The sequence below is a fragment of the Salvelinus namaycush genome, chromosome 14 (genome assembly GCF_016432855.1).
Source record: "Salvelinus namaycush isolate Seneca chromosome 14, SaNama_1.0, whole genome shotgun sequence".
In the NCBI taxonomy this organism is placed as follows: Eukaryota; Metazoa; Chordata; class Actinopteri; order Salmoniformes; family Salmonidae; genus Salvelinus; species Salvelinus namaycush.
Window position 1 is genome coordinate 36496153 of NC_052320.1, and position 19643 is coordinate 36515795.

The following is a 19643-nucleotide window of genomic DNA, read 5'->3' on the forward strand; positions in this document are numbered from 1 at the left end:
AGCCTGTAAGTAAGCCATTTCACTGTGAGGTCTACACCTGTTGTATTCGGCGCACGTGACAAATAAACTTTGATTTGATTTCTTGAAATAATCATTGATCCAAATATAGGCCTATTAAATAAATGATGATAGGCAATAAAGAAATAATCACTGATCTGACATTACTTGGTTGGTAGCCTGGCATAATATCTCCTTTACTATCCATCTATCGGTGATGTCTTCAAGGATGGGAGGAATGAAGGATGCATAACTTATCCCAAAACAGTGGTATCGTCTCCATTATAGGCTATTTCTCTCCGCTGTACCGCTAACATAGACTACCACTTGCTCACCTTAGAGGCAAGTGGCTAGACCTGTTGGCTGTTAGGTTATAATGGAACGTAAAATTACTGTCTCAGACGGGGCTTTAGCCAAACCCCTGCCCCGTGGCTATACAAGGTCCGTGACAGGGGTTTGGGGGCCCGACAGGGACTCGCAATACTACTCCACGCGATCCGTGACTTACATTCACAAAATAATAAGCATAGGCCTATGAGGCCACTTCATTGGAAGTGTGGACTAGATAAAACACCCTGCCATTACGCACAAATTTGTCATGTAACCTTTTGTTTCTACATATAGGCTGCTGGCCTAGCTGTTACTCTCTAAAATATACTGTGCATGGTGTTGGCATAAGCAGGGGATTGTAGCGAATTCGAGGACCACCGTGATGGGGACTGATACACACAACTCCATGTCTCTTAGCAGTCTGACAACGCACCATGGCAGAATGGTATTGCTTTGGAGATAACGTGTGTGTGTGAGACGCTTGTTTGAACGAGTGTGTTATACCCCCCCCCCCACCCAAACACACACACCTGCATACACAGACAACCCACCTATCTCTACTATGTATAGTCGTGTCCAAAAGTTTTGAGAATGACACAAATATTAATTTCCACAAAGTTTGCTGCTTCAGTGTCTTTAGATATTTTTGTCAGATGTTACTATGGAATACTGAAGTATAATTACAAGCATTTCATAAGTGTCAAAGTCTTTTATTGACAATTACATGAAGTTGATGCAGAGAGTCGATATTTGCAGTGTTGACCCTTCTTTTTCAATACCTCTGCAATCTGCCCTGGCATGCTGTCAATTAACTTCTGGGCCACGTCCTGACTGATGGCAGCCCATTCTTGCATAATCAATGCTTGGAGTTTGTCAGAATTTATGGGTTTTTGTTTGTCCACCCACCTCTTGAGGATTGACCATAAATTCTCAATGGGATTAAGGTCTGGTGAGTTTCCTGGCCATGGACCCAAAATATCTATGTTTTTTTCCCCAAGCCACTTAGTTATCACTTTTGCCTTATGGCAAGGTGCCCCATCATGCTGGAAAAGGCATTGTTCGTCACCAAACTGTTCCTGGATGGTTGGGAGAAGTTGCTCTCGGAGGATGTGTTGGTACCATTCTTTATTCATGGCTGTGTTCTTAGGCAAAATTGTGAGTGAGCCCACTCCCTTGGCTGAGAAGCAACCCCAGACATGAATGGTCTCAGGATGCTTTACTATTGGCATGACACAGTACTGATGGTAGCGCTCACCTTGTCTTCTCCGGACAAGCTTTTTTCCAGATGCCCCAAACATTCGGAAAGGGGATTCATCAGAGAAAATTACTTTACCCCAGTCCTCAGCAGTCCAATCCCTGTACCTTTTGCAGAATATTAGTCGGTCCCTGGTGTTTTTCCTGGAGAGAAGTGGCTTCTTTGCTGCCCTTCTTGACACCAGGCCATCCTCCAAAAGTCTTTGCCTCACTGTGCGTGCAGATGCACTCACACCTGCCTGCTGCCATTCCTGAGCAAGCTCTGTACTGGTGGTGCCCCGATCCCGCAGCTGAATCAACTTTAGGAGACGGTCCTGGCGCTTGCTGTACTTTCTTGGGCACCCTGAAGCCTTCTTCACAACAATTTAACCGCTCTCCTTGAAGTTCTTGATGATCCGATAAATGGTTGATTTAGGTGCAATCTTACTGGCAGCAATATCCTTGCCCGTGAAGCCCTTTTTGTGCAAAGCAATGATGACGGCACGTGTTTCCTTGCAGGTAACACGTTTGACAGAGGAAGGACAATTATTCCAACCACCACCCTCCTTTTGAAGCTTCCAGTCTGTTATTCGAACTCAATCAGCATGACAGAGTGATCTCCAGCCTTGTCCTAGTCAACACTCACACCTGTGTTAACGAGAGAATCACTGACATGATGTCAGCTGGTCCTTTTGTGGCAGGGCTGAAATGCAGTGGAAATGTTTTTTGGGGATTAATTTCATTTGCATGGCACAGAGGGATTTTGCAATTAATTTGATCACTCTTCATAACATTCTGCAGTATATGCAAATTGCAATCATACAAACTGAGGCAGCAGACTTTGTGAAAATGTATATTTGTGTCATTCTCAAAACTTTTGGCCACGACTGTATAGCAATACGGACTTGGATGAAATATCTCATCCGAGTCCGTGTGGTAAATCCTAAAAAGAATATGTGGCATAACCTCTTCCCAATAGGCCTACTTATAATAATATAGTAATTATGTGCTAAAAGAGAAAGGATTTACTTGTTACTAAAGCTAATTCTAAAGTATATTTTCACCAGGTCATCTAACTGCAGGCATTTCAACTGTGGCGCGAACAGCAACAGAGAGCCAGGGAGATATGCAGTTAACCAAATCCCCTACATTAATCTAGAAATATAACTGAGACTTCATTCTACACATTGACTTCATTCTCAAAAGGATTTCTACTTTATTTTCAAAATATTGCCACTTTATTCTAGAAATATTGCCACTTTCTTAAAGTACTATCATGAAAAAATTAAAATAAATCCAAGTAACACCACTCATCGCTGTTTATCTCGTTTCTCTCTTCACTTGGCCCTAATACTCTTCCATATTATTCAACCCGTCCGCCCTTCCTCCACACAATATTTAATGACCCAAAACCCGCCTGTACCGTAGATATGACCGCAGATACTGTGTGGTTCTGATTCAAACCGCTCATCACTAGTCCGAACCGTTTGGGCTACAAACTAATATGACCCCACCATGGAAAGGGGGGACTCTCACGAACAAGATGGTGTTCTCCTTGTCACGGGACTCGTCTGACGGTAACACATACAAATGAATGGAAGTATGGAGGTCGTTTTGTGCCAACAAACAAGGCCTTAAATATGTGTCCAAAAAAAGTTCACGAACTTTCTTATATCTCCTATGTAGATATAGGACAGACACTTCAAAACCTTTGTCCTCATGATACATTTTTTGACTGTCTTTTTTGCCATTTATGAATGTGTTATACAATGTGTTTTATGCCACCAAGGCTTAGCCTTTTAGAGGGTCAAGAACACAACTGACTTTATAAACATTTTATAGCAGGCGCCAGCAGATTCTTTCGATCTGCAGGGCGGAAAAAATGTCATTGTATCATATGAAACTGTACATTATTCAAAAATGTTTGTATCATAAGTAGCCTATCATGACATTTTGATACCATGATATTACCTGGTATACCATGCAACATTAAGTCGGTGTATGGCTCAGTTGGTAGAGCATGGCGCTTGCACTGCCAGGGTTGTGGGTTTGATTCCTGGGGCCATCCATAGGTAAAATGATACCAGCACATTGATACCAATGGTTTATACCTTTCTTTTCACAAGCACAATAGATTTTATAATGATCAAGTATTTTGAATTCAATTTACTTCATTACCAGTCAACTGAAGTTAAGACAAGAGATTGAACTGGACATTTATTTGTTCATATGGAATGAATGATTTTGACCCAAGAATATCTTGACACAGTTTGCCCACCAGAGAGAAATATAGTTCTAAGAATCCTGAAGCCCTTGTAACATTCTATTTAAATACAGTGTATAAGCCGACATAAAAAATAAAACTGATATAAAACAATAAATCCCCAGATATCTTGATATTTCCTTTTTGAAATGTTCCAAACAAAGTTCATATTTTGAAACATTATTTTGACTATGTCACATAAGATTTGTAAGTGCTTGAGAAACCGTTTCTGGCATTCAAAACGGACCATTTGCTCTATCTAGTGACCAACTATAAGAACAGCAGCATAAAATCACCCTGGATTTCAAATCTGGGAAAAATAATGGCAGTAAAATATCCACATTTTTATCTAACTAAATCCCACATAAATAATTCCATATATTTTGCATAAATCAAAATAAGTATATCTTTCGACGCTCCTTACACTTTCAGGTAAGAATCTGATTTGACTCCTGTTATTGCATGAGCAGTGAAGCAACCGTACAGAAAACTTCAATTATACCTCTTCCCTGTTTTCTTCATCTCTTTCCCCCACTACTGTTCTCTCTCTCTCTGATGGGTACTGAACACCAAACACATAACGGGTAGGATTCTGGATGAATTTGGCACATGATGACTGGTCACTGAATCTCTGGCCGAGTGGGGGCGGGATCACTTGAGGCCTTCGTCAGTACTCTTGAACATTAAAATGGCGTTGGAGATCTTGAGGGCGGGACCGAGCTTGATGCTCATGATTTTGACGATGTCAGTCTGTTTCAGTAATAGAAGGGCCTCCCCGTCAATCATCTGAGAAGAAATATACAAGAAGCAGGTATATAAACATTTTTATCATACAAACAAAAAAACAATAGAGGACAACAGAATACAACTTAAATGCAAGACCGGCTCTAGCCGTTTGGGGGCCCTAAGCGATATTTGGTTGCCCCCCCCCCCCCCCCCACCTCGTACATTTTTTGTGTGGCCCCCCACTTGATGGTGGAGAGAAAATGTAAAAGTTTAAAAGTTAATTTCCTGCAATTCTACACATTCTGCCATGGGGCGTAGAGAAAATGTTGCAGTTTTAAAGCTAATTTTCTGCAATTCTACACCTTTTATAATGACTTATGCCATATTAATATGATATCTGAGTGAAAATGACTAACAAAATCAATGGCTGCCCCCTGGAGGTCAGGGCTCCTGGGAATGTGCCGGTCGGTATTCGGCCATGATTATTACAAGTTTAGATAGCTGGCTAGACTAACTACCAATCTAAAAATTGTTAGCTGACATGGCTAATTGAGTGATTGACATAAGAGAAAAACTGCTGTTGCACAACCAAACAATGCACCTGGTGTATTCTACTATTCTTACTCTCAATAGTAAATTGGGACCCAGACAGAGTTCCTAAAAAAAAGAAAACGCTTACCGCTTATGCCTGGAACTGGCCCTGCTTAAATTACTTAACTTAGTTGTTTTCAATGTGCTTCAGTTTGTTTCAATACTTCAAACTTAAAAGGGTAGTGTAGTCAAAAAAGTAATTTCCTGTGTTTTATATCAATTTCTACACTATGAGGTTGGAATGATACTTTGAAATTGTGAAAATGATGATAAAGCACTTGTTTGGCAGAGTTGGGTTTTTGGACCGCCTAGTGACATCACCATGCGATATAAGTTGATAGACCAATAACAAAGAGAGTTTGCCCTCCTCTCTGCCAATAACAGCTAGTTTTCTGGTTACACATCCCTCCCATTAGGCTCCTCCAATTAGGCCCATCTGACAGTCCAAGCAAAATTCTTGCTTGAGAAATTGTATTTGTCTAAGAAGCTATTTTTGTTTCTTTTTGACCATTTTAATTGAAAACATGCACAGTAAGATACTTCATTCTTATCCAGATACGATTTGATATTGAGATAAAAACAGCTGCATTGGACTTTTAACAATTTTATCAATTAACATTGTACTCACTTCCTCTTTGAAGACACAGGCTTGCTCTTCACAACCAGTCAGATTCTGGACAAATCCAAAGACCTGTTGCACAGAACACGAAGAAGAGTGACTGATAGTACTCTGCTCCACCGTTTGTCGCAGCCAAAGATAAATAGGGTTGAGTAGTACAGCTCTCACCTCCTCCACGGTCCACGCTGCCACCTGTGTAGCGCTGATGCCCTGGACGCCAGGCAGCAGTTTGCAGTGTTGCTCCCAGCACAGAGACAGGGTTCGGTCCGGGTGGGCTGACAAAGCAGACATGAACAGAGACGGGCACATACCCTCTGTGGCCATCGCTGCAACACAGGAAAACACACGCACATATTAATGCATGTAAACATATGGTACCTACACATACACACAGAATACTGTATGGATGCCGTAAACTCGTAGCTGCCATAGAGAATCAGAGTGCGGTCATAGACATAAATAGATATCTGTACTGTGTACAAAGCTTAAAGCTGTGAGACTCACTCTGGTATGTTCTCTGCTGGATTTTTCTGTACTTAGGGGGACGGCCAATCCTGACAATAGAGAACGAGAGACACTGGTGAGACGGGGGAGCTACAGCGGCCGATCAATACACCACTATGACTCCTGAGTCTGACGTCATACAACAGCCTTAGCCACTGTTGACATGAGGCTTACCTGCCATGGTACCGGGACTTTTTGGTCCTTTGGCCAAAGACTAAGATGCTCCGCTTTGCTCCGCTCCCCTCTGTATCTGATAGGTCGGTCTTGAGTCTGCCCTGGTTTCGCTCAGCCAGTGGGCAGCCTGATAGACAGTGATGTGCGGTGAACCGCCCAGTCACATGACCCGAGCCATCACATCCGGGTGTCGGACACTTCCTGTTTCAAACAGTAGGGTTGACTCCATTATAACATCATTATAACATAATCATAGCATTGGTGTGGAACACATATCCACTTCCATTAACTGCTTCATAGGCAATTCAAATACCTATTTCTGGGGGTTACTGACCTGTGATGGAAGCTGTACTTGGTGGATCTGGAGTGGCTGATTCCTTTGCAAGGCATGGAGGAGAAACTGGACTGGCCTGTGGTTGCAGGTTTCCTGGGGCCTTATAAGAAAACACACACACGCACCCAAGCACACACAAGCCAAACAGAACATGTAAGCACTCATATCAAGGTGAAGTAGAGTCAGTGGAGTATGGTTGCTGTTACCAAGGTGTTGGGTTTTGTTTGACTCACCGGGGGGCACTTTTAGCGGGTGACCGGTACTCTCACACCAGCCGACCGGGTGGATGTCAGGGTGGTCCGAGTCCATCCAATCATCATACATATGACTCCAGCCATCAAAATGGACCTGCGGGAGTATGGTATATTTAGGTAATAAGGCCCGAGGGGGTGAGGTATATGGCCAATATACCATGGCTAAGGGCTGTTCTTAGGCAAGACGCAAAGCGGAGTGCCTGTACACAGCCCTTAGCCGTGGTATATTGGCCATATACCACAAACCCCCAAGGTGCCTTATTACTATTATAAACTGGTTACCAACGTAATTAGAGCAGGAAAAACAAATGTTTTGTCATACCCGTGGTATACGGTCTGATATACCACAGCAGTCAGCCAATCAGCATTCAGGGTTCAAACCACCCAGTGTATAATATGGCATAGTTATGGGAGTGTAGTAGTGGTACTGGCACATACAACCATGAGACATGCACACTGCTGGTTGACCTTAATGCGGTGTGTGTCGACCTCCTCCACTGTGGCCACCCGAATCAGGCCGGGGCTCCTTTTGTCCACTGCCTCCAGCTTCATCTGAGCCTGGAAGCCATGAGCAGGACGCTGCGGATGGGAGGGTCACATTGTCATCACACAACGGCACTTAACACCTGACCTCAAATCAGTCCCTATAGTTGATCTCAAAACAGTCATTATGTTCACAAGTCCACTTTACACCACCACAAAAGGATTCAAGTCAAGTCAATCATATTCATCAATGTCTAAAATGACAGCAGTGTATGGTGGTTTTCATTGCAACAAATCTTCAGTGATGTACTCACTACTTTAAAGGCCTCAGCAGACACCGCGGTAGAGCCATTCTCGTCCAGGTATCTTGGCCAGGAGAACCTGCCCGGGTCTGGGTAACCTGGCAGGACAGACAGGGCACATGGGATGCAGTTCAAAGGTGTGTGTGAAATGCCACCGTATTCCCTATTGTTTACTTCTTAGAACTATATTAATTTCTTACAACTTTGTCAGTCACCTTGAGGTGGCGTGAGGGGGAGGCTCTTCTCTTGGCACCAGCCAATAGGATGGATGTATGGACTGCTGGCGTCACACCTGGATGGGGATTCAACATCGACTAATCAGACTGGAATTTAAGTCATGGCCTAACGGCTACTAAAACAGCCCAGTTTATGATTTAGAGAAGTCGTGAAAAACAAAACATGGAAAACGGCCTCACCAGTAGTCATACGTGTCATCCCAATTATCAAAGTGAACCAGGAAGCGGTCGTCCACCACGTCGGTCACGGTCGCCACGCAGATGAGAGAGGGGTTCATGCGGTCGACAGCCTCCAGCTTCATGCCCACCTCGAAATCACCCTCCGTATCAGTCTGACCAGTGGGCCACCAACACAAACACACCACATTAGCTGCTTACAGTTAATTACTTCAGGTAGATGCATGCCACTGATTGAGGATAAGAGTCGTGCTTAGACTTACTCTTCCAGGGCTGGAAAACACCTCTTTGGGGGCAACTTGGGCTTTACTCATTCTCAGGTAGCTGGCCCAGGAGAACTCCTCCTCTTTGCAGCCTGTGGCACACACAGACACAAACATGTGATATGGACATGTCCCTGGACCACTACTCTAATAAAGGAAATCTCATTAATGACTTTATGACTCAGATCCTTAGGTGCTTGGGCAAATGATCTGCGCCATAATCCAAATGTGAACAGGAAACAAATCCCGAATCCAAATTGCAGCCCAACCACAAACCAAAGCCTAGTATATTCTGACCTTTGGGGGTGTACAGTTTGTGTCCAGTGCCCTCACACCATCCCGCCGGGTGGATGTCGGGGCAATTGGCGTTTACCCAGAAGTCATGACAGTCTGAGTAGCCGTCAAAATGGAGACGCAGCCTGTAGCCACAAATCTACAAACAGGACAAGACAGACAGAAGTCAAACTGTGTCTCCCCAAATCTCTCTCTCCGTGTCTTTCCCTCAGTTATGTGGATCCGTCTCTCTCTCTGAGGATTAATCAGTGTGTACAGTCAGGGTGTGTATAGTGTGTACGAAACAAAACAGTCAGGACAGGGAGAGAGGTAGAAGCAAACCTCAAAGAGCATGCGACTGTAGGTTGAGCAGCGCTGCACACAGTACCTCAGCCACAGTCAGAACAAAGTACATGGAGGGGTGCTGCGGGTCGATGCCCTCTAACTTCATGCCCTGGCGGAAGCTGCTTTTGCACTGTGGGACCCTCTGAGACTGAAAATACAGGGGGTTATAGTGAGAAAAGCCATAGACACATTCATCCACGCACACATGCACACTCACAGTTTAATTTGCAAAGAATATTAACTTTTGTTCTCTAATTTACTAGGGCTGTGACAATACCAGTATCGCAATTGTTTTTCTATGGCAAAAATGAAAACACAAAGCAGACCAAACTCTTTAGCCCTTTATAAACCTGTAGTATGTAACGTATTGTGTGCTATAGACTGGAAAATAAATAAATGTGACTCTGGATGATAACATAATGATGTTTGTTTCCAACATTAGCGCTAATTTTCCTAAAGAAGTTTAGTCCGCTTCGTGTTTTGTTTCCTTGCCACCATACTAACGAGTATAGCGATACTGGTATTGTCCCGGCCCTATCATTTAGTATGTATCGAAAGTTAATAAAACCCACCTTTTGAAAGAGTTTGGCTGGAGCTGCCACTGATTTGGTCTCCTCCAGATACTGTTCCCATGTCCACAGCTCCATCTTAACTTCACCAGTACCTGTTGTACACAGACAGAAAACAACACAAAGCATATTGGAAATCTGATACGACAGAAACTTGACTTGAATATATGGTTCAAATGGGTTTACATTTTTGCTGATTCTCACCCGCTCTGTTGTGTCCGCTTTCTGTCTTCAAATAATCCTAGAACCACGAATACAACACATGGATTTACTGCAACAAAGAAATAGTACCTACACCATGAATAGTATTGAACAAAATAATTGATTGATGCATATGGCCATCACATGCATGTGAGGTCATTTACTTATTACAAAAAAAATACTACTAAATTGTGAATGCTTTATGTGGGATAGAGTGACACTCAAGCCTTTCCCACCATGCCATCCAGCTCAGACTCTTCCTCCGATGGACTCAGGTAGTCCTTCCTCTTCCTCTTCTTCATGGGTTTCAGCAGCTCAGGGTCCAGAGACGCTACCCTGCCACCGGGAATCTTCTCGGCACCTCCCACCCTACTAAGGAACAGATAAGAGAACAGTTGAGTCCACTACACAAAGCTTCGCCTTAGGCTACCTATGACCTACGTTACATCTTATGCATGGTGGTAAATATCTTCTTGTAGTTTGTTTGTTTTGTGTCTGAGCATCCACTGTATGCCTATGATACATCCTTGATTTTAATTTAGCATAAAAGGCTATGATAAAATGCTTTTTATGGTAAAAGGATGTTTTCATACATGAATTTGATGTGGATAGGCTTCACGCTTCAGTACTTACTTGTCAGTCATGGGTTCCCTGCGTAGTTGCTCTGGGTAGGTTCTCTGTGCCACTGGATAACAGCTCTCCTGTTGGCCTGGCCCTCCCTGGGTCTTAGGCACAGTCTTGATGGGCCTCTCCTGATCCACAGCTACACCACCCACAGTGCTGAGAGGACGCGCCACATCTACAATGGAGGCATTATGTCAGGTTAGGATTAGGAAAGGACTGCATACAGGGTTGCAAATTGTTTTTGATGATATGTTTGAGCATGCTAGTTCATTTCCATTACAATTTAGTTAAGAGACTGTTAAGCTGCAGACAACACACAGTATGACTAACTTTCAGTAGCCTACCTGTTTTGTTCATTGGCCTGTTTTCAGAGTCAGGTATTTTTCCAGACACCACTACTATTGGTTCAGCGCTGGTGATATTCCCTTGGCTGATCATCTCCAGTGTTCCACAGTCACTCACACAGAACTGAAAAAATAAACATATTTCAACAACGTGCCCACATGGTACGTCTTTACTCCAACAATGCTTACTATTAGAGAACCCTATGCTTATAATAAAATATAATGGTCGTTCACCTTTAGGTTGCTGCTGGGTAAGATGGCCATCCCTTCTTTCCACTCCAGCACATGGACGATACTACAGGTCCCCCCAACCTGGGGGGCTAGAGTGGGGGTCTCCACCTGTCCAGCTATGGCTCCATTACCTGTCTCAGCAACACCCAGAGAGACCTCCACCTTCTGGGTACTAGGAGCAGGGGCTGGGGCTTGGGAGAGAAAATGCAGGCTTCTGAGTTCTGAGCGAATGTGAAGATATGATGTAGCTACATGAGACTAGTTGGAGGGTAGTATGTGCCCCTTCTGGTTTGTCAACATTTAGGACATTGTGCAGCATAACTCTGAGTTTAAACATGTTCAGGGTGTAATTCATAACAGTACGCCATTGAGTGTCATAATTCCATAAGTGTCATTGTGGCCAAATCTCACCTGGCAGGATGAGTGCTGTTGTGGTCTGTGGGCGTGTCTTCTTCGACAGGCTGTCATTGGAGAGGGAATCACTGGAGTCAGTGAGGGGAGTGGGATCTGCTTTTTTGGCTGAAAAATCCAGCTCAACTTTGGCATTCATTTCAGACCTCACTTACTGCCTCTGAAAAAAGATCAGAATTTCACATATTTCTTAGGATTATAGTGACAGGGTGAGGTAACGTTGGAATTCAGTGGTAAGGGGCCTGAATGTCAGAAGGGTTACAGGCTTCAGATGTATTCCCCATATTATCCATCCCCTGCACCCACAGTATTATGTTCTCTATTACTATTAAACATCAGAATATAGGGGACAATTCCCTATACAGATATGCTGCCATTTTTCTAATTTTAAGACAAAAAAATGCTGGGGGGATTTTTAAGAAACCTTCCCAATTTTATGAATCACTTTTAGTATCACTTCACAGCATTGGAGATAAAGTACATTCGGATTAAGGTTTATTTAAAAACAATTTGTTTTTAGGACATTTATGTCGATGCTTTTTGACAACGCTGTTCTTAGAATAGCAAGAGAAAGTAGAGAAAGCAAAATCGATTTATATTATTAATTTACCAAAAACACAGCAATTCCTCTGTAAAATGGCGGAAGATCATAAATCCTTGAAGCTATGAGAGAAAAAAATAGTAACTCACAATTTGTGAAAATGTACAAAGCAACCAATCCTGGCAAAATGTCTAATGAACGGCATCGCTTCATGACATGCAGCGACAACAATAATACAATCCCGTTTATGTTGCGGACCGTTAGCCCATTATAGGTTTGCTGAGAACTATCAAATATGACAGAATATATTGATTAAAATTTGCGATAAGAAATAGCTTTATGGCTAATTATATGCATGCTGGATACCAACCACAATAATATGACAATTGGCATCTTACCATCTGCAAGTTATAACTTCAAGATTCTGGAGCGCCCTATTGCATGCATGTCAAAGCATTATAAATGTTTATCATCTGATCAATTTGAAAATTGAAATGACTCAATTTCGCTTACCAGAGGTTTCTCTTGCGGATCAGAATTGTACGCATGCGCAGACACATGTTCATTTAATCAGAAGAATGTATAGCGCCAACTCAATGACAGCACCAAAATGTTTCGGGAATTACTTGGTCACAATTTTCCCCCCACCGCTTTTCACATTAATACAATTTATTATATGAACACTGTACACCATTTCAACGTAAGGAAGACTCAATTTTCATATAGAACTCAGTTTCTGTCGTTTTAGGCCCCAATACGATAAAAGCAGCGCTTTGTGTCATGGCAGCAATATAAATCACAACCCAGCAATTTTCATAACAACTTTTATTAAATGTACAATAAAAAAAATTGACATGGTTACAAGTAATCAGACCGGCAATAAAAAAATTGACATGGTTACAAGTAATCAGACCGGCTTCTCATGTGGGAGGCTGGAATCTGTACCACGATCCCTTGGTTAAATCTCAATGCCAAAAAAGTGTAAGTCCACAAGATGTACAGCACATACATTGTGGGGTGTCAAAAACAAACCTTGGGCTCAATAGGTGAAATGAATCAAATCATGAAAAATAATGTCAAACACAACCCCGAGGTAAACAAAAGCAGACCGGAGGGAGGAATACAAATAAGAATTAAGGAAATAAAAGAAAAAAAGTCCTGCCTTATTTTAAATACAAAGCCATTCAGACAAGCTCCTCCATGTACAAAACATAGCTATAATCTACGATGTGCCACCCCCCCCCCACACAATAATGACTAAATCATTCTCAAGCCATGTATAATACAACGTCAAGATCATGGTTTAGATTTCTAAGTGCCAAAGATAGCACCAATTAACTGAGCAAGCCTTGATTAACCTGGTGCTGCGATAGATCTGCTAAATCAAATAGAAGCTGCTCCTATACATCCAGATGGCTCTAATGGGGAACATGTGGATGAAACAAACTGGGCAATGCCTTTAATCTCGGGAAGCTGATCGAGACCTGGAGCGAGATGGGGAGCGGGAGACAGATCGCTTGTCCGGAGACTTGGAGCGACGGTCAGCTGCTGGGGACGGGGAGCGAGAGGACGGCTCCTTCTTCCCATTCCCTATGGGGGACGCCGAGCGGCTACGGGACTTCTTGCTGGCCAACTTCTCCTTGGAGGGGCTGCTGGAATCCCGCTCGGATTTCACCTTGGAACGGCTCTTGGAACGGGACTTGCTTTTGTCAGAGCGGGATCTGGATTTGCTGGTGCGAGAGCGGGAACGAGACTTGCGGGAACGTGACTTCCTTCCAGATCTAGAGCGACGTCTCTTGCTGCGAGAATGGGATCTACAGGGAGTGGAAAATTGTTTACAATCGTTGTTGTACTCATATTGACCAATCTAAACCGTCACTGTAGACAGGTGGGCATTCTTACCGGGACCTGGAGATACTCCTGGAGCGGCTGCTCCTGCTACGAGAGCGACGTCTGCTGCGAGACCTGCAGAGGGGAACAAGAATACAAATGTCACTCATCCCTTGAAAGAGACAACACATGGGAAGCAGAAGGTTGGATGAGAAATTAACCTACTCATAAAGAGCAGGGCGGTGTGTAGAGCCTCACCTGGAGCAGCTGCCAGAGTAGGAGCGGCGGCGGCGAGACTTTTCCTCCACCAGGCGGATCTTCCTCCCGTTGATGTCCGTGCCGTCCAGCTTGTCCAGGGCCCTCCTCATGTCCGAACGCGAGCCGAACTCGATGACACCCTCGTTGGTACGCTCCTTGTGGGCATCAGCGTACGTGACCTCTCCAGCCTGGCGCATGAAATCCTGTAGAGGCCGATGCAGTGTCACCCCGCAGAATATTTCCCACATTTTTCAGAAACAAATGGCCTGCCATGGATAGCAACTGGCAGTTTATCTTTAGTGCCTGGCCCTCACCTACAAATATAAAACTGTTTCAACAACTCACCTTCAGATCCTGCCAGCTGCAGCGGCTGGACAGATTCTCAACGATCAGCCGGTACTCCGTACGGACAGGTGGCCCGTACTTATCCCTGCCAGTGCGGCTTCTGCTGCTGCTGTAACCACTACTACCTTTAAAATGACAGGTTATACAAATAGTCAGCAAAACAGAGTGGCATATAGGCATTTCACTCAGTGGATCAGACCATAAACAGAGAATGCAGCTACCAGGATAAATGGTGTGGTAATGTTTAACCTAGGTCCTGTAAGATGTCCATCTGGACCCATTCAAGACAAACCTCTTAATAAGTGACTGAGGTCTTAAAGCCGTGGCATTTGTTGTCTTAGTGGATGTCAGTTTATATTCTCCTCATTGTACCGCCTCTGAAGTAGTTCCCTGCTGTTGCAAAGACCACCACTGCATCTGTTACCAGCAACATACAGCCAGTCTGACAAATGTTTAATAAGTGCAATTCTTTAGCCGTACAAACAAATCGACATTGATGTTCTTCTTCTTACAAACCCTTGAATCCTGAAAGACAAATAGAGGCTCCCACAAAGTCACTGTCAAAAAATGGTATCACATTTAGTGAGTGCCAACTGACATAACGCTACCTAAGTTTTCCCCGTGACTTTGCCTAACCGGTTGTCAAACTGGGGGCAATTCAGTTGGTTTGCCCACTTGCAGCGAGCGGTAACATGTTTTTGACTTAGCCGCCCCACTTATTCTTGCAACATAGAAACCAATGGGAATCCTCACCATCACCCCTGGTCTATTGGCAAAAGGATGCTGTCATCATGGCTTCCGGTTAGGTCAGCCAAGGGTCAAGGGGCATAGGTCACACACACATTGTAAGGTGAAAGCCAAGGCCAAACGGGACAGGCAGTCTCATCTTAGCCAGTCATCTTAGCCTCTATGGACTCGGACTCAGCCTCAGCCCGCAGCTGGACTCTTTCAAATTGAAACATCAAGGACTTTGTTAATACTGAAATCAAACGTAAAATACAATTCACATGTAATGGTATTTAATGATACAGCTAGGCTACATGGTGACAAAGCCGTGACTTCATATTAGCTAAATACAGTTTTATATATGTGTTTACAATTCCACCAGGAAAGAAAACACTAGAAACATGGTTTCATTACAGCTAAATAAAACAGTAGTTGTCTGCGCCAAGTTGGGTCAAACTTGGACCATACTCAATGGTGACACTCTTATACTAACATGACATACTATATGGCAATGGTGAAACCATTGAGTATTGGCGAGCTAGGTCAAACTCCACTTTAGGATCACAGGTCTGCGTGTATAGGGTCCACATTCACATTTCCTTGATCCACTGGGAAAGGGCAGAAGGAACATTGAAATAGATTGTACTTACTGCGACCACCCCCGCCACCACTATATCCATCTCGGTCGCGCCGCGGTCCTCTTGCATGTTCCACGGTCACACGCTCCCCGCACAACTCCTTGCCATTCAGTTCATACACAGCGTCATCCGCATCGCGATTGTCCTCAAACTCTACAAAGCCATATCTAAAATATATATTTTTAAAGTTAATAAGCTTGTCTTCGGGTAGCAATGACTGCAAAACTAATGAGTATGAAGACGGTGATACTAATTTCAGACAGAAGACGTGGTATGTGTTAACCCCTACTCATTTAAACATAGCGTTATACCACAAACCTGGTAAAATAAATAAATTAGTGGGCTCGTTGCCTGTGCATGAAAGGGTCTTTCAGGCAACAAGCTAATTGGCTAACTATCTAACTTTTGGGTAGCTAACGGTTACATGGCGTACAAAAAAAAGAACGGTCTGCAGTGAAGCCAAACAAGCAGCCATTTTGAACACACTAACGTTAGCTACCTAACTAGGCAAGTTTTTTACAAAACATTAAACGCTTTAGTAAAGCCAATGTGAATCTAATAACCACTAACGTTACCTAGTTGCTATTACATGCACGAATAGCAACATAATTGAAAGTCAAATGTGAATGTAGCTAGTTATTTCACGTATATTTTTGGGAGAGCTAGCGACCGAAATCAAGTACTTATGAAGCTAACGTTCGCTAGCTAACGTTAGCTTTTTCAGCCCTGTGTTGTTCAACTGACTCTCATATGCTCAACTTGAACTTACCCATTTTTCAGATCAATTTCCATGAGCTTTCCGTAGCCATTGAAAAACCGATGAATGTCTTTTTCTCGAGCATGATAACTTAGTTTTCCAACATAGACGCGGGGCATGACTATTTATCCTCGGATGGCTTCTCCAACTGATAACAAAATACCGTTAACAAAAGAGAAGTCGCTGACTTCGGTTGTTTTATGTAGACCTTGACGTCAAGAATCATCGTCGCGAGAATACACGAATTCACACTCCAGAGTCTGTCATATGCCGCGTTCAAATCCTAGTCGGAACTAGGAAACTCGGAAATGTCCGAGTTGCCGATTCGTTGAATGTGGCATGTGTATAACAATAACCATTTAGCACGTCGCAAATTTCCGAGTTTCCTAGTACCAACCAACATCTCAACGCTGCAATAGACTGTGAAAATGGTATCATCTAAACCTGTCAGTAGGTCTGCATGTCCCAGTATCTCTAAATTATCCTTGTTTAAAAAAAAAACTTTATTTAACTAGGCAAGTCAGTTAATTAAGAACAAATTCTTATTTACAATGACGGCCTACCCCGGCCAAACTCTCAGGATCCCTAGTAGTCTGTAGTAGTAGGCTACTAGAACATAGAACTAAACTGAATTTCCACCAGTATTTTTCAATCTATCGTACAGAGCAGTTTAGTTCTGTATTCTAGTAGCCTACTAAAGACAAGGAGAATTGAGATATTGGGACTTGCACACATTGATGCCAAATACGTGACCCTTTAATAGAAATCCCTTTAATAGAATGGGTAAAACAGGGTAAAAATGCAACATGTTCAACAATAATGAATATCTTTAGATTAGTTACAGGAGCACAGTATACCATGTACATATACGTTACCAGCTAAAAATATTGTAATCAGATTAGATACTTAAAAAAAAACTGGATGATTATTTCGAGGATTACTTTTAAATTCAGAAAGGATGTGACACTGTTTTCTCAATGATATTCAAATCAACATTGAAAAAAGACACAAGATTCAATTTGTTCCATCTGAGCATGTCTGACCACAAGTCAGACCGCTATGATGACACCCAAATGTGTTTGATGGATCACGTGGAAAGAGCAGGAATAGGTTTGGCTACAGTCCAAGCTATGTCTTCCGATGGTGCGACTGCTGTCGGCATCCAAAGATTATCCAACTTGAATAAACGCTTGGAGGTCAGGACGACAGCAGTGGTGTAGTCTACGGATATCACGTATTATTGATATATACAAAGCGCATTGATGTGCATTTTTGGACTTATAAATTAATTACATATAGACAGTGGCAAGAAAAATGTGAACCCTTTAGAATTACTTGGATTTCTGCATAAATTGGTCATAAAAACTTGATCTGATCTTCATCTAAGTCACAACAATAGACAAACATAGTCTGCTTATACTAATAACACCCAAACAATTATAGTTTGTCTTTATTGAACACACGTGTAAACATTCACAGTGTAGGTTGGAAAATGTATGTGAACCCTTGGATTTAATAATTGATTGACCCTCCTTTGACAGCAATAAACTCAACCAAGGTTTTCTGTAGTTGTGGATCAGACCTGCACAACGGTCAGGAGGTATTTTGGACCATTCATCTTTACAAAACTGTTTCAGTTCAGCAATATTCTTGGGATGTCTGGTGTGAACCGCTCTTGAGGTCATGCCACAGCATCTCATTCGGCTTTGAGGTCAGGACTCTAACTGGGCCACTCCAGAAGGCGTATTTTCTTCTGTTGAAGCCATTCTGTTGTTGATTTACATTGGTGTTTTGGGTCGTTGTCCTGTTGCATCACTCAACTTCTGTTGAGCTTCAATACACAGACAGCCTTACATTCTCCTGCAAAATGTCATGATCAACAGAAAAATGAATTCCCAAGTTTATGATAGCAAGCTGTCCAGGCCCTGAGGCAGCAAATCAGTCCCAAACCAGGACTCTCCCTCCACCATAATTTACAGTTGGGATGAGGTTTTAATATTGGTGTGCTGTGCCTTTTTTTTTCTCCACACATAGTGTTGTGTGTTCCTTCCAAACAACTCAACTGTAGTTTCATCTGTCCATATTTTTGCCAGTAGCGCTGTGGAACATCCAGGTACTCTTTTGCGAACTTCAGACGTGCAGCAATGGGTTTTTTGGACAGCAATGGGTTCTTCCGTGGTGTCCTCCCATGAACACCATTCTTGTTTAGTGTTTTACGTATCGTAGACTTGTTAACAGATGTTAGCATTCTTTCTAGGATTCTTCTTAACCTAATTGAGCATTCTGCGCTGTGCTCTTGCAGTCATCTTTTCAGGACGGCCACTCATAGGGAGAGTAGCAACATTGCTGGACTTTCTCCATTAATAGACAATTTGTCTTACCGTGGACTGATGAACATCAAGGCTTTTAGAGATAGTTTCCACCTTTATGTCATGTTTTGTCTTTGATCATCATGTCTTGTCCCTGTGCTTCCCTCTGCTGGTCTTATTAGGTTCTTTCCCTCTTTCTATCCCTCTCTCTCCCCCTCCCTCTCTCCCTCTCTCGCTCTCTCTCTATCGTTCCGTTCCTGCTCCCAGCTGTTTCTCATTCTCCTAACGACCTCATTTACTCTTTCACACCTGTCCCCTATTTTGCCCTCTGATTAGAGTCCCTATTTCTTCCTCTGTTTTCCGCTTCTGTCCTTGTCGGATTCTTGTTTGATGTTTGCTGTTCTGTGTCCTTGTTCCGCCCTGTCGTGTTTTTGCCTTCTTCAGATGCTGCGTGTGAGCAGGTGTCTATGTCAGCTACGGCCTGTGCCTTCCTGAAGCGACCTGCAGTCTGTGGTCGCGTCTCCAGTCGTTCCTCTCTACTGACGAGAGGATTTCAGTTTCCTGTTTTGGATTTACCTTTGATAATATCCAGGAGAATCATTGTTTGTTTAATACTGGAATAAAGACTCTGTTTCTATTACGTCGCTTTTGGGTCCTCATTCACCAGCATAACACTTTATGCAAGTCAACAATTCTTAATCTTAGGTCTTCTGAGATCTCTTTTGTTCGAGGCATGGTTCACATCAGGCAATGCT

The 19643-nt window shown here is 43.0% G+C and overlaps 2 protein-coding genes across 2 annotated transcripts; both read right to left on the reverse strand.

Moving 5' to 3' along the window:
- Window positions 1-4065: 4065 nt before the first annotated feature.
- On the reverse strand, window positions 4066-11623 carry LOC120058733 (lethal(3)malignant brain tumor-like protein 1). Its single transcript, XM_039007475.1, has 21 exons — window positions 11485-11623; window positions 11077-11264; window positions 10843-10966; window positions 10508-10673; window positions 10111-10243; window positions 9878-9914; window positions 9677-9768; window positions 9148-9252; window positions 8784-8919; window positions 8487-8578; window positions 8227-8378; window positions 8026-8102; window positions 7823-7908; window positions 7494-7604; window positions 7005-7119; window positions 6772-6871; window positions 6438-6638; window positions 6264-6313; window positions 5928-6085; window positions 5769-5831; window positions 4066-4609 (listed from the first exon to the last, which is right to left on the reverse strand). The coding sequence occupies exons 1-21, from the start codon at window positions 11621-11623 to the stop codon at window positions 4475-4477; spliced, it is 2460 nt and encodes an 819-aa protein (XP_038863403.1). The 3' UTR covers window positions 4066-4474.
- A 1209-nt stretch (window positions 11624-12832) lies between these two features.
- On the reverse strand, window positions 12833-16811 carry LOC120059466 (serine/arginine-rich splicing factor 6-like). Its single transcript, XM_039008536.1, has 6 exons — window positions 16592-16811; window positions 15835-15989; window positions 14459-14583; window positions 14114-14316; window positions 13928-13990; window positions 12833-13839 (listed from the first exon to the last, which is right to left on the reverse strand). The coding sequence occupies exons 1-6, from the start codon at window positions 16696-16698 to the stop codon at window positions 13485-13487; spliced, it is 1008 nt and encodes a 335-aa protein (XP_038864464.1). The 5' UTR covers window positions 16699-16811; the 3' UTR covers window positions 12833-13484.
- Between the last annotated feature and the right edge of the window lie 2832 nt (window positions 16812-19643).